Source organism: Pipistrellus hanaki (assembly GCF_964339955.1).
Source record: "Pipistrellus hanaki genome assembly, chromosome: 1".
NCBI lineage: Eukaryota > Metazoa > Chordata > Mammalia > Chiroptera > Vespertilionidae > Pipistrellus > Pipistrellus hanaki.
The window spans coordinates 84,888,018-84,902,254 of record NC_140503.1 but is presented as its reverse complement, the minus strand read 5'-3'; the positions used below and the strand labels follow the sequence as shown (position 1 = coordinate 84,902,254).

Below are 14,237 nucleotides of genomic sequence, written 5' to 3'. Positions count from 1 at the left end.
GCGGCGAAAAGTTATTCACAAAAGGAGGAAACATGCATGCGCCACAATTGGATGTTTTGTGTAACTTTGTCATAAAAGCCTGGAATGATATTACTGAAGAAACAGTAATCAGGTCTTTCAAGAAGTGTGGCATATCAAATTCTTTGGACGGTATGGAGGATGACTTCTTTTGGCAAGATGAAGGGGAAGCTGAAGCTGAAGCCACACCATCTGATTCGGAATTTGATCCATATGATGACTGTCTTACAAATATACCACAAGAGGTCATTAATGAACTTATGATGTCAGAAGAAGAACATGATGAGGATTTTGAAGGATTTTAAGCTCCCAATGCTCCTCTGCCTAGAAAAACCTCTTATCATCCCAGTCAGTCACAAACAAGCGTTTTCTGCAAGTTCTTCATGCAATTTTCTTTCCAGATGATGCCATCATTGTTAATGTTCTCTTTTGGATTTCTTGTTTCTCGGTCAAGTTCATGGCATTGCCATTTGTGAAGAGACCTTCCATTTATCGTATCAATGTACAGTATATTACGGTATGTTCGAAAAATGTCATTCATTAAAAATTTAATTAAAAAAAGAACTGGTGTTGCCTCGGAAGTGGGGGGTAGTCTTACACAGCGAATATAGGCCTAAACCTATGTTTTAACTGTAAAATTAGGGGGTCGTCTTATACGCCGGAAAATACGGTGTGTGTGTGTGTGTGTGTGTGTGTGTGTGTGTGTGTGTGTGGCATTAAAATGTTAGAGAAATATGTCAAAACAAATAAACAAAAGTGCATAAGCTAAAAGAATTTTATAGTAAAATTTGGCATTTAGAATGACTCATTTCAAAAAAAGAAGTGAGTGAATTTCTCTGCATGATGCTCATGTAATAGAAATTTATAATCATTAATTCAGCTTTGATAGATCAACAAAAGAAAATTAACATCTATAAGACAGCAAAGTAAACGGAAAACCAGGAAAAGATGGAAGGATGCAGAGGTGTTTAACCTGAAAAAGAAAATAGTGCTAGTTTCTGCTCTTGCCTGCCTTTACTCTGATCCTAAAAGTTTTTACCTTGCAAGCTCCTTTCATGTAGTTCACAAATGGATCATGATCAAGCCTAGAAATACAAATACAATCCAAGTCCCATCCTTATCAGTTGGTGGGAATGAAATTGATTCAAAACATGAGCATATTATTCATTATGCCTAGAGTAGATTCCAAACACCCATGTACACACCAAAGTTACCACTTCCTTCTTTCCTCCTGCGGTATTGCAAGTCTTTGCTTTAGTGTTTCAAACATATTTTATTTTACCAATTCCCTTGGCCCATTTGGCTAAAGTCCATATCCCAACCTTATTCTCATGCATAATTTATTCAGTTCTCTAGGGCTGGGCCCCTCACCTATGCACCAGATACTAGCTGGGGTCAAATCAATGACAATCTCTATACTATACTACCAACCACAAGGATCAATAAAGTCCAAAGCCTCCTGCTGCTAGGCCTTGCCCATCTATGCATATCCTTGCAAATCAAAACTAGCCTATTTAGTCAGAACCACTAGAAATGGTGTAATAGTGAATTTTATATGAAAACCTGACTAGGCCGGGGATGCCCGGCTATTTGATTTCACACCATTTCTGGGTGTGTCTGTGACAAAGTTTCCAGATGAGATTACACTGGAATCAGTAGACCTGAGTCAAATAGATTTCTCTCCCCAATGTGGGTGGGTCACATCCAATCCATTGGAGGCCTAAAGAGAATAAATGACTGAGCAAGAAATAATTTCTACTCTCTGACATTGTTTAAACTGGGATATTGGATCTACTCTTGCCTTTAGACTTGGACTAGAACTTACATCAACTGCTCTTCTGGTTCTAGCCCTTCATGCTCAGAAGGGAAATACAGCATTGGCTCTACTGAGTATCCGACTTGCCCACTGCAGATCTGGACTTCACAGCCTCCATAGTCATATAAATGGCTATCTGAAGTACTATAGCTCACAAAAAGGCCAACCCTAAAAGCTAATCAGTTGCCAATCCTGATATTTGACCTGGATCCAATTGTGTCTTTAAGACTAGCCTGAATGACTTAGGACATTAATGGTCACATAGATATTTGTATATATATATATATATATATATATATATATATATATATATATATATATATTTGAAACAATATAATTTATCAGTCAAAAGTTCTGAAACCAATGCCTGTGCCAATAGCTACACATTAAGAGGAAATGAATATTTGGTTAAATTGAAAATTAGCCACAGATACAATTCCTCAGTTTAGTGAGTAGTTTAAATAGATAGCTTCTGGGTCTTATGAAATTTAAGATCCCAGAAAAATTAGTGGGGGGGGGGGAGGGGTAGGAGTTTCTAGTTTTATCCTCTAATTATAGATATTTCCAAAATTTGAAGTAGAATATGCAAGCATTAGTGAGCCAAGAAAAATGATAAAGAAGAGAGAACAAATGTGAGATAATAAGACAATTCCTCGACCAAACAAGTGCTAATTATAAAAATTTTAATTCATCCTATGAAAGACCTTAAGGCTTTCAAGTCTCCATATGGAACAGAAAAAGATACAAGAGAATTTGAATAAATAAGACTATAAGGGTTAATTTGAAAAATATAATATTTTAATAAGGCCAGTTCAAGTAATTAAATGATTTAAAAAACTAAATGTATCAAAGTCAAAAAGTTATCACAGAATTTGAAGATTTCCAGTAACTACATAGAATGGGATTACTAAAGTGATCCTGGCAAGATACAGGAGATATTGTTAGAAAATATCTGGTGCTAAATAAATTTTAATATTAAGGTTAAATTTCTGTCATATTCCTTCTGAAAGCTCAAAATCTCTAGCTAATATTAATTGAGTGTAATGACCTGGGTTGATTTCTGGGTTCTCTGTTCTTTTCCACTGGCCTGTATGCCTGTTCTTATGCCAGTACCAGGCTATTTTGGTTACAGTGGCTTTGTAGTATAACTTGATATCCGGTATTGTGATCCCTCCTACTTGTTCTTTCTCAAGATTGCTACAACTATTCTGGGTCTTTTTGGTTCCATATAATATTTAGAGTATTTGTCCCAGATCTGTGAAATATATATTTTACAAGGGATTAAATTGAATCTATACATTGCTTTGGGTAATATGGACATTTAATGATGTTAATTCTTCTAATTCATGAACACAGTATATTCTTTCACTTGTTCATATCTTTCTCTATCTCTTTTTTTCAACATTGTATCCTGAAACACCACCAGAAAGAATATATACATCCCTATGTTCATATCAGTATTATTTACAATAGCTAAGATCTGGAAACAGCCTAAGTGCCCATCAGTAGATGAGTAGATTAACAAACTGTGGTACATTTGCACAATGGAATTCTATGCAGCTATAAAAATAAAAAAAAGAAGAAGCATGAAGGGGCCTAGAGATTATTTTGCTAAGCAAAATAAATCAGTCAGAGAAAGACAAGTATCACATGATCTTACCCGTATGTAAAATCTAATGAACAAAATAAACTGATGAATAAAATAGAACCAGCGGCACAGAAACATGGAACAGACTGAGGAATTCAGAGGGAAGGGGATGGGGGCTGGATAGATTAACCAAAGGGGGGGCGGGAAATATATATATATATATATATATATATATATATATATATATATTTTTTTTTTTTTTTTTTTTTTTTTTTTTTTTTTCATTGCCCATGGCCACAGACAATAGGGTGGTGAAGGCTTATGCAGGTCAGGAACTGAGTAAAGGAGGGCAATCAGGAAAAAAACAGGGGGATATATATAATATTTTCAACAATAAAGATTAAAAATAAATAAGTGATTAAAAAATCAAATGTTTTACTTTATACTATAATTATTTCCAAGCACATTAAACTAGTTTTGGCTATCTCTTCAACAATATATTGAATGATCCTAGATTGAACACACGTGGTAGAGAACAATGGTAAAAACATTTGCCTGTCTTAAAAGTTTAAGGACTTTTCTGATTCTAATCTAAAGATAAATGTCATATCTCTGCATCTAGATAGGATGAAATAATTTGTGGCAGAACAATGCTCTAGCCAAGAATAAGCCAGATAAATTAAAAAATCATCTGAAGGCCGCTGCTATAACAATGACCAAGTGACTAAGGTCTGTGGAGGGGTGAAAAGAGGTGATTTGAAGATCTGCAGTAATTTCCCAGCTGAGTTTTAAAGACTGAGACATGGGCCAGGGCAGAGAAACCAGGCTCTGGCCACACAGAGGACTCCTGTGGGAGGAGAGAGAAATCCTAAGTTTTTGGCAGTCATATTGGCCTGAAGTGGCAAAATTGGAGACTTGAGAATTGTTTCCACTCCAAATAATTTGCAAAACCCCAAACCTGCATGGGGCTTGAAGCTACAGCTAGGTCCTAAAACCCCGGAAAAGAATGATGGAGTGTCCCACGGCTTTACAATGCTGAGGAGACCAACACTGGAATACAGGGTCTGCTAGGACTAGTGGATACGCAGCTCTCAGTTTGGGAAGGAAAAAAGTGCTAGGGTAAACCTCAAGTAGACCAAAATTTACCAAGACATCACCATGGAAGTATCCAAGGAAGGTACTAGAGCACTTTAGATAGTGATAGACATGAACTAACAGAAAATATTTGTATCATGTAGGAGAGAAAAGGGACAACTGGTTGATTAGGTAATAACCTTAAGCAGGTAAGAAAAGATGTGAATTAGTGCAGAAATTAAGATTGTCCTTAAATAGATGCATGTAGATAAAAAAAGAAATAAATAAGAAAAGTCAGAATTATGAGTGCAAATACAGGTAGACTGATGGGTGAAATGACAAGAAGAGTCCTTTTCCCATTTGGAAGGAGAAGGAGAAATCTGAGAAGAAAGAAGAGATAAAATAGTCCTCTAGAGGGAAGATTGAATGGACTAACAAAAAAGCAAGAAGACTATCATGTAACATCAATGTCTACTTGAAGACAGTGGTCATAAATTTAAGGTAAATTCAGTTTGCAAATTTATATGCTATTGTCCTGCCATATAAATCCATGAAGACGTAGAACAGGCAGAAAGTTAAATGTTTAGGGCTTAAGCTTTGCTGGGTGAGTAGGACAAAGGAAGAGAGGGCCAAGAGAACTAAGCTCATATTATATTCAAGTTTGTGATAATTATGGTGAGCATGAAACATAAGCTAGATAAGGAGGGAAGTGAGAACATACGAAGCTTGAGGGTTAGGAAAATATGTAGGGTAATAGAAACAGGTGCCATTTGAAAAGTTTCTTGAATCAGAGTTCTAAAGTAAGTGGGCTGGGCAGATATAAGGGGTGGTCAGAGAGTAGGAGGTTTGCAATGGAGACTGGTGATGACCAGGGATAGGATGTGACCATACGGGAGATGACAGAAGTAGTGCAGAAGAAATGATGACTAGAGAAGAGAAATTCAAGATGAGAGGCTGGGATATTTTTTAAAAAATCATCTACATAGGTAGTTAAATCATCAGGAATTATGACAAGAATTATGAAGAGACAGTAAAAGACATCCTAAAATTTTAAGAAATGAAAATACATAGGAGTGTGCACATGAGTTCAACAGGAGTATGTACAGGGGGTACAGTCTGATGCATGAGCTTCAGAGATGGAGGTGTTTAGAGAGGAAAACAAAACAATGATCTAAAAACATGAATGAGTAGAGGAACCAGCCTCTGCACCACTGGACTAACTGCAGGAGAAAATACCACCACTGCCTGACAGGCCTGAAGCAGGAGCAGGAGCCGCAAGGAGGCAATCAGGTTTTGGGTAGAGCAGGAAGGTGTAAGTGATGTTCAGAAAAGAATTCAGGAATAATTTGATTCATTTATCAATATTAACTAAAAGGCACTGAATTAGCACTGGGAATAAAAGATATATATATGACCAGAATTCCATAATGACCAGAACAACCAGTCGCTGGCAATATATATATATATATTTTTCTTACAGCCAGCGAAATGACCTGATGGGAGGCAGGCTAGCAGTCAACTTCCCATGGCCCCGGCCCCTGGCCAGCCCCGCCCCTGGTTGAACTCTCCCACCCATATTAGCCAGCAGCCCCTCCCCCTGGCCAGCCAGCCTACCTCCTGCAGTCCTTCCCCCCACCAGGCCCCACCCCAGATCAGCTCCCCCATCCTGATCAAGGGCAGGGCCAGCCAGCCAACCACCTGCAGCCTCTCCCCCCAGCAGGTCCCACCCCCAATAGGACCCCACCACCCTGATCGGCACAGCCCCTCCCCCCAGCCAGCTCTGCCCTGATCAGTGCCCCCAACTCTGATCAGGAGCAGGGCTGGCCAGGCAACTACCCATGGCCCCTCCCCCAAGCTGCTGGCCCCTGATCGGCCCCCCTCATCCCATTAGAGGGTGGGGCTGTCCAGCTCACTGTCCCCAACCTCTCCCCATGGCTGGTCCCACCCCAAATTGGCCCCCAACCCCAATCAGCTATAGTCTCTCACCCCAGCCACCCTGGCCCTGACCAGACTCTGATCAGGGAGAGCCAGTCAGCCAACCTCTGCTATCTCCTTCTGACAGGCCTGGCCCCGATCCACCCCGATTGGGGCCAGGCTGGCATGACCCCACCTGTGCACAAATTCATGCACTGGGCCTCTAGTATAGATATTATCTCAGCCCTCACAAAACTGTGACTCAAATAAGAAGTTGATTTCATGTTTTAGTGATTACATTAAAGAACATAATTATCCTATATAATAAAGAGGTAATATGCAAATTGACCCTCACATCCTCACAATATGGCCGCCCCATGTCGTCACAAGATGGCCACCATAAGATGGTCACCTCATGTCATCACAAGATGGCCACCCTCATGTTGTCACAAGATGACTGACAGGGGAGGGCAGTTGGGAGCCACCAGGCCTGCAGGGGAGGGTAGTTGGGAAGGACCAGGCTTGCAGGGGAGGGCAGTTGGGGGCGATTGGGCTGGCAGGGGAGCAGTTAGGGGGTGATCAGGCTGGTAGGCAGAAGCGGGTTAGGAGCAATCAGGCAGGCAGGCAGGTGAGTGGTTAGGAGCCAGCAGTCCCAGATTGTGAGAGGAACATCCAACTACCAGTTTAGGTCTGAACCAGCAGTCGGACATCCCCTGAGGGGTCCCAGATTGTAGAGGGTACAGGCTGGGCTGAGGGACACCCTCCCCCATGCACAAATTTTGTGTACTGGGCCTCTGGTATTTTTATAACAAGCTAACAGAAATGAGGATGCATGTATTTGAAGACCAATATAACAAATGATGTGATTATTTTAATATATCTACCATTGTGATATTAATTATATGGTAATAACTGAGTTGCATTAAGAATATGTGGGGAAAGTCATTTTTAATGGCAAAGGACAGGGAAACAGTAAGTAGCTGCTTCTGCAGATACATGCAGTTACCTGAGACAAAGCAGCATCGCGCTCTTCTATCACTGCGTTCATTTCTTCTGCAGTTATTCTCTTTTCACATGCCTTGGCCTTGTAGATCCTATCCACAATTATAGCTCCATTCTTCTCAATAGCCATCCCTGTGTCTGCATTGTTTATTCTGTTCAGTAATTCCTGTAATGTCTACCAACATCATTATATGTTAGTCAGACATGAAGTTTTAATATATTTTATTTAATATAGGGTTTTAATTAATAGGCACATGTGAATTGTAAATTGACTGAGTGAAGTTATTGAATTTTCATATTGCAGCAAAGATGTACATTATTAGTGTGTCAATTCTCCTTTTTCCCACATCTTAGTTCTTGAAACCACTCAATTGAACTTAAGCCTCTAAGATATAAGACTGACATCAAGAAATCTCCTCAGAGAATGGCTTACCATGTCATTTTCTTCAGGGTTAATATTTTCTAGCCTAGAAAAAAGGGACACAGAAAGCCTGATCAGTAGCATTTCCTTAGTGCAGCAAAATGAGTTCGCTTTTTAAATCTTTAGAACCTCAAGTAATTTCATTCGACTAGTCTTTAGAGTCAACCATGACACTGAACATATTAAAGTGCCATCTGCTCGACTCCATCTTTCAATAATGCTCCATATCTCCTGCACTGACTTCAGACTGTTAAGTTATTAATGTTTACTGCTATATATGACTACAAGGATCAATTGTTCATATGTGCTCAGATGAAGAAAGTTCCCCAGCGATAGGAGCACTCACTCTCATCATTATATTTATTCCTGGACTTTCAACTCTTACCTGAAACTATAATTCCTCTGTGTTTTTTTTTTTCTTTTTTTGGACATCATTAGAAATAAAACAAGGCAACTTTTTTTTTTATTATAAATTTTACCTATGTTACTTTGAAAGCAATAACAAATAATTACCTCTAAATTTGACTTTACAATCTCCCTCTGTTACCTATTTACTAAAATAAATATACTATTCAGAAAGGCTGACTAAAACTGAACCATATTTTTAGAAGACTAATGTTATTTTCTCTTTTTCATTACAAATATAGAATTATTCTATTAGAGACAAAGAAAGCAAATTGGGTCCCCTCAAAAATTCACTGTCTTGTAAGAGTCACAGTGTTGATCGAAGTGACTATTGATTTTGGGAATTGAAGAAATGCAGTAAAGGGGAAAAATTTAAACGATATATCTTAGAAAATATTTATAATCTAGGCAATCACTAAATTGGGTAAATTAAATGAAAATCTGTAATAGTACAATGAGGTAGATTTTTTTAATGCCCTCAATTATTTTAAAATTGTACTAAAAATCCAAGTTTAGATATCCAAGTTTAGATATTTAAGGCACTCCTCCATCCCCAATTTCTGTGTTCCTATGATTTAACACTTACCATAAAAAAAGAATACTAAGAAAAGATAATAGAAGACACAATAAATTTGTTACAAAATTGTACCAAACTCTACAATTCAATAAAATAGCTACTTTGATATAAAGTATAAATTTTAGAACAATGCATCTTAACAGGAATAAATATATAAATAATTTTTACACATACTTAAGCAGTATAAGTTAACAGGAAAGTAATTTTGAATTATATAAACTTATTGTTTCTTAAACTACTAATGTCTTCTTGAACTTGCCACATTTCAACAAGGGCAAACATTCATCTTTCTCTCCCAAAATAAATCAACAGTTTCCAAATATACTGCTTCATAAAAGCTTGTTATATAAGAACTGTGAAGACATTCACTTATTTTCAATCATTTAAAAAGCTTAGTGAAAAAGTATAAGATAAAATTATTACAGCAAATTTATGAACATGTAAAGGCATTTGAAGAATGGTGGCATGCAACCATCAGTTACTGGTTGGATAAATATGATTTTTAAAAAGGAAGCCACAGCCTGCTGGGCATGGCTCAGTGGTTGAGTGTCTACTTAGGAACTAGAGGTCATGGCTTGATTCGAGGTCAGGGCACATGCCCAGGTTGCGGACTCCATCCCCAGTGTGAGGTGTGTAGAAGGTAGCCAATCAATGATTCTCTCTCATCATTGATGTTTCTATCTCACTCTCCCTCCACTTTCCTCTCTGAAATCAATAAAAATATTTTTCAAAAAAATAAAATGGAAGCCATATGTGGTGAGAAATATTTACCTTAATGTTGTTATTTGTCAATGAAATCAGACTAAGAGATTATGGCAATTGTCAAACAAAACTCAACTTAAAATTTTAAACTTCACAATTTATTTATCTTGATAATTTAAAATGTAAAAAGCTACATTAAAATATAACATTTAGATTAGTAGATCACTGGCAACATTTGTAAAAAAAAATTAGTCTGCAGGTTATAAATCTCCCTTTTCTGTTTCAAAGAATTACATATATTCAGGAAGAAAAGAACAGCATAGGTAGGCTATCTAATATTTATATCATAAATAATAAACATAGCAAAAATATATGGAATGCCTATGTAATACTTATAAGTTTTTTTCAGGCACTGCAATGTGAGAAATTATTACTTTACCAGAGGGTTTCAATGTTCTAAATTAACATATTTCAATAGGATATGGTTAAGATAATTGTATGCAGGCTAATATTAAAATTCTGTACCAACAAGAATTTTTTAAATTAAGTTTTTGTATCAAATGTTTATACTAAATCCTAATGCATGTGAATTTAGCATACAGACTATAATTTATGTGATTATCCTTAAAAGTACATAATATCTAGTAACTGATCATTTTGCTGATGAAGAAATTGGAATCACGTTTTTTAAGTGTGCCGGGTCTGACATGCAGGGCAAGAGTGAGCCAAGTCAACCGCTTAGCACTTACATCTCAATTTGCTTTGCTAAATTATACTTTAAAATTGAAGTCATTAATAAATGGTCATGTGGAGAAAAATAAAATTTTAATAAAAATAAACAAATGATAATTTGGAATTTGAAAGTTTACACGGAAACAAAGTAACTTGCAATATAAACATAAATTTGGAAAGAGAAAAAGCCAATACTTGCATTTTTCTATCTGTATTCATTTAAAAGTCTAAGAAATACTTGTCAGGTAGCAAAGATCAACTACATTATAATTTAGTCTCAACTAGATTATATAGAGTAAGAACAGCAACCTTTCTCTGTAAGCAGTAAGATAGCATTTTAGGCTTTGCCATGTGTTCTCAGTCACAGCTACTAACCTGCCTTTGTAACACAAAAACAGCTAATATACTAATTTCATTTACAAAAACAGGTGGAGGCTGGACTTGCACCACAGGTCCTTACATTGCTGACCCCTGACATAGAGTATTGAACAACGAAGCCAGGTTTTTATGTTAATACACTTTAAGTGCCAATTCAGTATTTGACTTCTTTTTTTTCAAAGCTGGATCGTTCAATGTCTGGTTAAAGATTAATCATAAAAAAAAAGTGGTTTCAGAAAGTTAAATTCAGCCCTCAATAAGTTTATCAGTTAAAAGAAAAACATAAAAATAGACAAAAAATAGACCATTAAGGGGGGTGGAAAAAAACTATAAAAGAGCGATATATGGCTTCACTTTTCTACATAAAATGTCTATTGAAGTACAGCTTGTACAAAACATAAAGCTTTACTGGTTTAATAAAGACTTAAAATTATAGTGTTATATGAAGTACAGCTGAGAAACTGTAAATTATAAATAATTATTATGAGGTTTACAATTGCATACAAGAATCTCAACCTTCTGTAAACTCTAAATTATGCCCATAACATTCTAACTAGACATAGACATGATAATTAGTAAGAATTTTGCTGAAGTAAATGTCCAGGGGCTCAAGTTTCAATTGATTTCCTATACCATGCAAATTCTGACTGACAACCTTGCACTCTAAGTGAAAAGACCCACGCAGGAAATGTCACATTTCTTGATTTATCCCCAAATCACTCAATATTATGTATTTCATGTCTTTCCTTTCTGAACCTATAGTCATTCTCCTTGTTCAATGGAAAGAAACTAAACTTTGACCTCACATGCTAAAAGAACGAATAAGGAAATTCTGAATTGTTTTTTATCAGTCAGTCTCATTTTACAGAGTACCACTCTTAATAAAGATACACCAATAATAACAAAAAGACTGACTCTTAATAAAGATACAACAATAATAACTAAGAGACTGACACAACATACCATAATCTCAAAAGTTGCAATGTACATATGTAAACATGTTTCTCCCCCCAGTTTTTTAGATAAAAATAAAAATGAAAAAAGCACTGAACATTCAAGGGGTAAGGCAAGGCAGAGAAGTGGTAGAATAAAACACATTTGACATTAAAGATACAGTGATCAGAAGTGGTAAGGAGAAGAGAAAAAAGATGACAGAAGGAATTTGAAGATTATAGGAAGCAAAAAATAGGGAATTAAAAAAGATATGTGAAATAATTTATAATTTTAACCTATACTCAATAACTCCAAGGGTGCTTCCATCAAGCAAAGCTCAGTTAAAAATTGGTGCTATCTTAAGAAGGATTTCACTTAAATGCACTATTAAACGTTCAGAACCTTCAGGCTTCAGCTAACTAGAAAGGAACCTATACAATGCCATTTAAAACTGTGCTGGAATACTAGTATTAGCCTTTGTTGTTCTTCCTTCTTATTTATGGTTTTTCCTAAACCTAACTCCTCCCCCCGCCCCCCCCACACACAAGTACTCCTAGATTATAATTTATTAAGAGATTACTATACACTGATCCTAGGAAGCAATAATTCTTCATATTAGTTAATATTAAGTATTCATGTAATTATTTACTTAATGTCTTCTTCCTAAACTGGGACTATATTGCTATGCACTGAGCAAACAGAACTGAACCTTACACATAGTATTTATTTGGTAAATATTTATTAAATAGATTAAATAACTTGAAAAATAGGCTTAGGATTGAGTTTTCTCCTTTTCTCATTTACCCACTTCTCCCTTATTATGAATGCTACAAGAACAAAATAAAAAAGAGTCAGCCTTAAGGTATCCTAATTTTAATATATTATAATAAAAACTATAAAAATATACATGGTGGGGCAAAAGTAGGGTTATAGTGTTTAAATGGAAAATAATACAATCTATACTAATCAAAGGGTAATATGCCAATTAGACCAGCTGTCTTCTGGACATTCTTTTGGATATCCTTCTGGACAAAGCCACAGTGGCAGGGGCTGACACAGAGGCAGTTAGGGGTGATCAGGCTGGCAGGGGAGCAGTTGGGGGGCAATCAGGTGGGCCAGGGAGCAGTTAGGGGATAATCAGGCCAGCAGGGGAGAGAAGTTAGGAGCATCAGGCAAGCATGCAGAATGGTTAGGGATGATCAGGCAAGCACGTGAGCAGTTAAGGAGCCAGCAGTACTAAATTGAAGAGGGTGCAGGCTAGGCTGAGGAACCGCCCCAGCCTCCCATTCATGAATTTCATGCACTGGACCTCTAATAATTAATAAATATTAACATAAGAATAAATTCTGTGTCTCACATACAACTATAAACCTACTTTTGCCCCACCCTACATTTCCTAGTTCTTTCTTCTGATTGGGTCTAGAAGTAGTCACACCCAGCAACAATGAGCACATCCGGCATCCAGATCTTGGTTTCTAATACCACTTTCCAATAAAAGAAATCAAGGATCCTTTGAGGAGTGGCTGATTCCAGGGTAGGTTTGGCACATTTGTAGATCTGAAGCATCTTGAAGTGCCAGAAAGTATGGAAGTACTAAAAAATGAAAATGATGAGGATATGTCAAGGGATACAAAAACCAATCGAGGGTTTCCAATAGCCAAAGACCAAATGGTCCAAGTAATAAAACAAATAACATGCCCTGTCTGGTGTGACTCAGTTGGTTGGTGCATCATCCTCTACAGAAAGGGAAAGTTCTATTACCAGTTAAGGCACATATCCAGGTTGTGGGTTTGATTGCTGGTCGGGTGTGTGTGGGAGGCAAATCACTGATACCCTGTTTCCCCGAAAATAAGACAGTGTCTTATATTAATTTTTGCTCCCAAAGATGCGCTAGGTCTTATTTTCAGGGGATGTCTTATTTTTCCATGAAGAAGAATACGGTACACATTTATTGTTAAATGAAAATAAAGGAAATTTATTACCTGTATATGGTACGGTAGTACGGTAGTTGTCAACACAAACCAGACAAACTGTGAATCCTACAGTATCAAGAATTTACTCATTTATTCAATGACAATCATGTCATCATCTTCTGGAACATCATCATAACAATCCAATTCCTGAATTTCCTGGTGAATTTCTTGTGACTCCATTTCTTTCAGAATCAGTGGACCAAATCTCTCATGTTTAGCAATGGCACTGTCTTTAAATGAGTACTTCTTGTCAGGGTAGCCTGTTCGCAGTGCATTTGCAATGCAACTGTCAGTGATTTTCTCCCATGAATTCTTCACCCAAGTCACAACTTCTTGCAGTTTAGGTTTCACAAAGTTTCCACGCTGATTTCTCTCCATTCTATTTTCAATGTAGTCATTAATTTCCATGCACAAATTGTCTTTGAATGGCTTGTTTATTGTAATATCAAGAGTGTGGAAATAGGCCATCATTCCTACGGGAATCATTATCTGATCTATTTTTCTTTCGTGAAGAAATGTCTTCATGTCTTTGGAGCGGTGAGTGCTGGCTGCATCCCAGACTAACCTCTTTGGCTCCCTCACATAACAAGTGGCAGCATTAAATCGACCCACTTCCTTATAACTGCTTGTGTGGCCCAGGCTTTTTCAGTTTCAAGAATAAAAATGCCCAAAACACGTTCAATCTTTTCCTTCTTGCCAGAACC

General features: G+C 37.0%; 1 protein-coding gene across 6 annotated transcripts in view; it reads right to left on the bottom strand.

Annotated features, from left to right (window-relative positions):
• MIPOL1 (mirror-image polydactyly 1) overlaps positions 1-14,237 on the bottom strand; it is a 297,034-nt gene that overhangs the window by 191,331 nt on the left and 91,466 nt on the right. For all 6 annotated transcript variants that reach the window (XM_084874819.1, XM_084874822.1, XM_084874820.1 and 3 more), the window contains 2 exons: positions 7,846-7,879; positions 7,417-7,587 (listed from right to left, as the gene is read on the bottom strand). In XM_084874819.1, the coding sequence (XP_084730945.1) occupies positions 7,417-7,587; positions 7,846-7,879 (205 nt within the window). The remainder of the gene's footprint in view (positions 1-7,416; positions 7,588-7,845; positions 7,880-14,237) is intronic.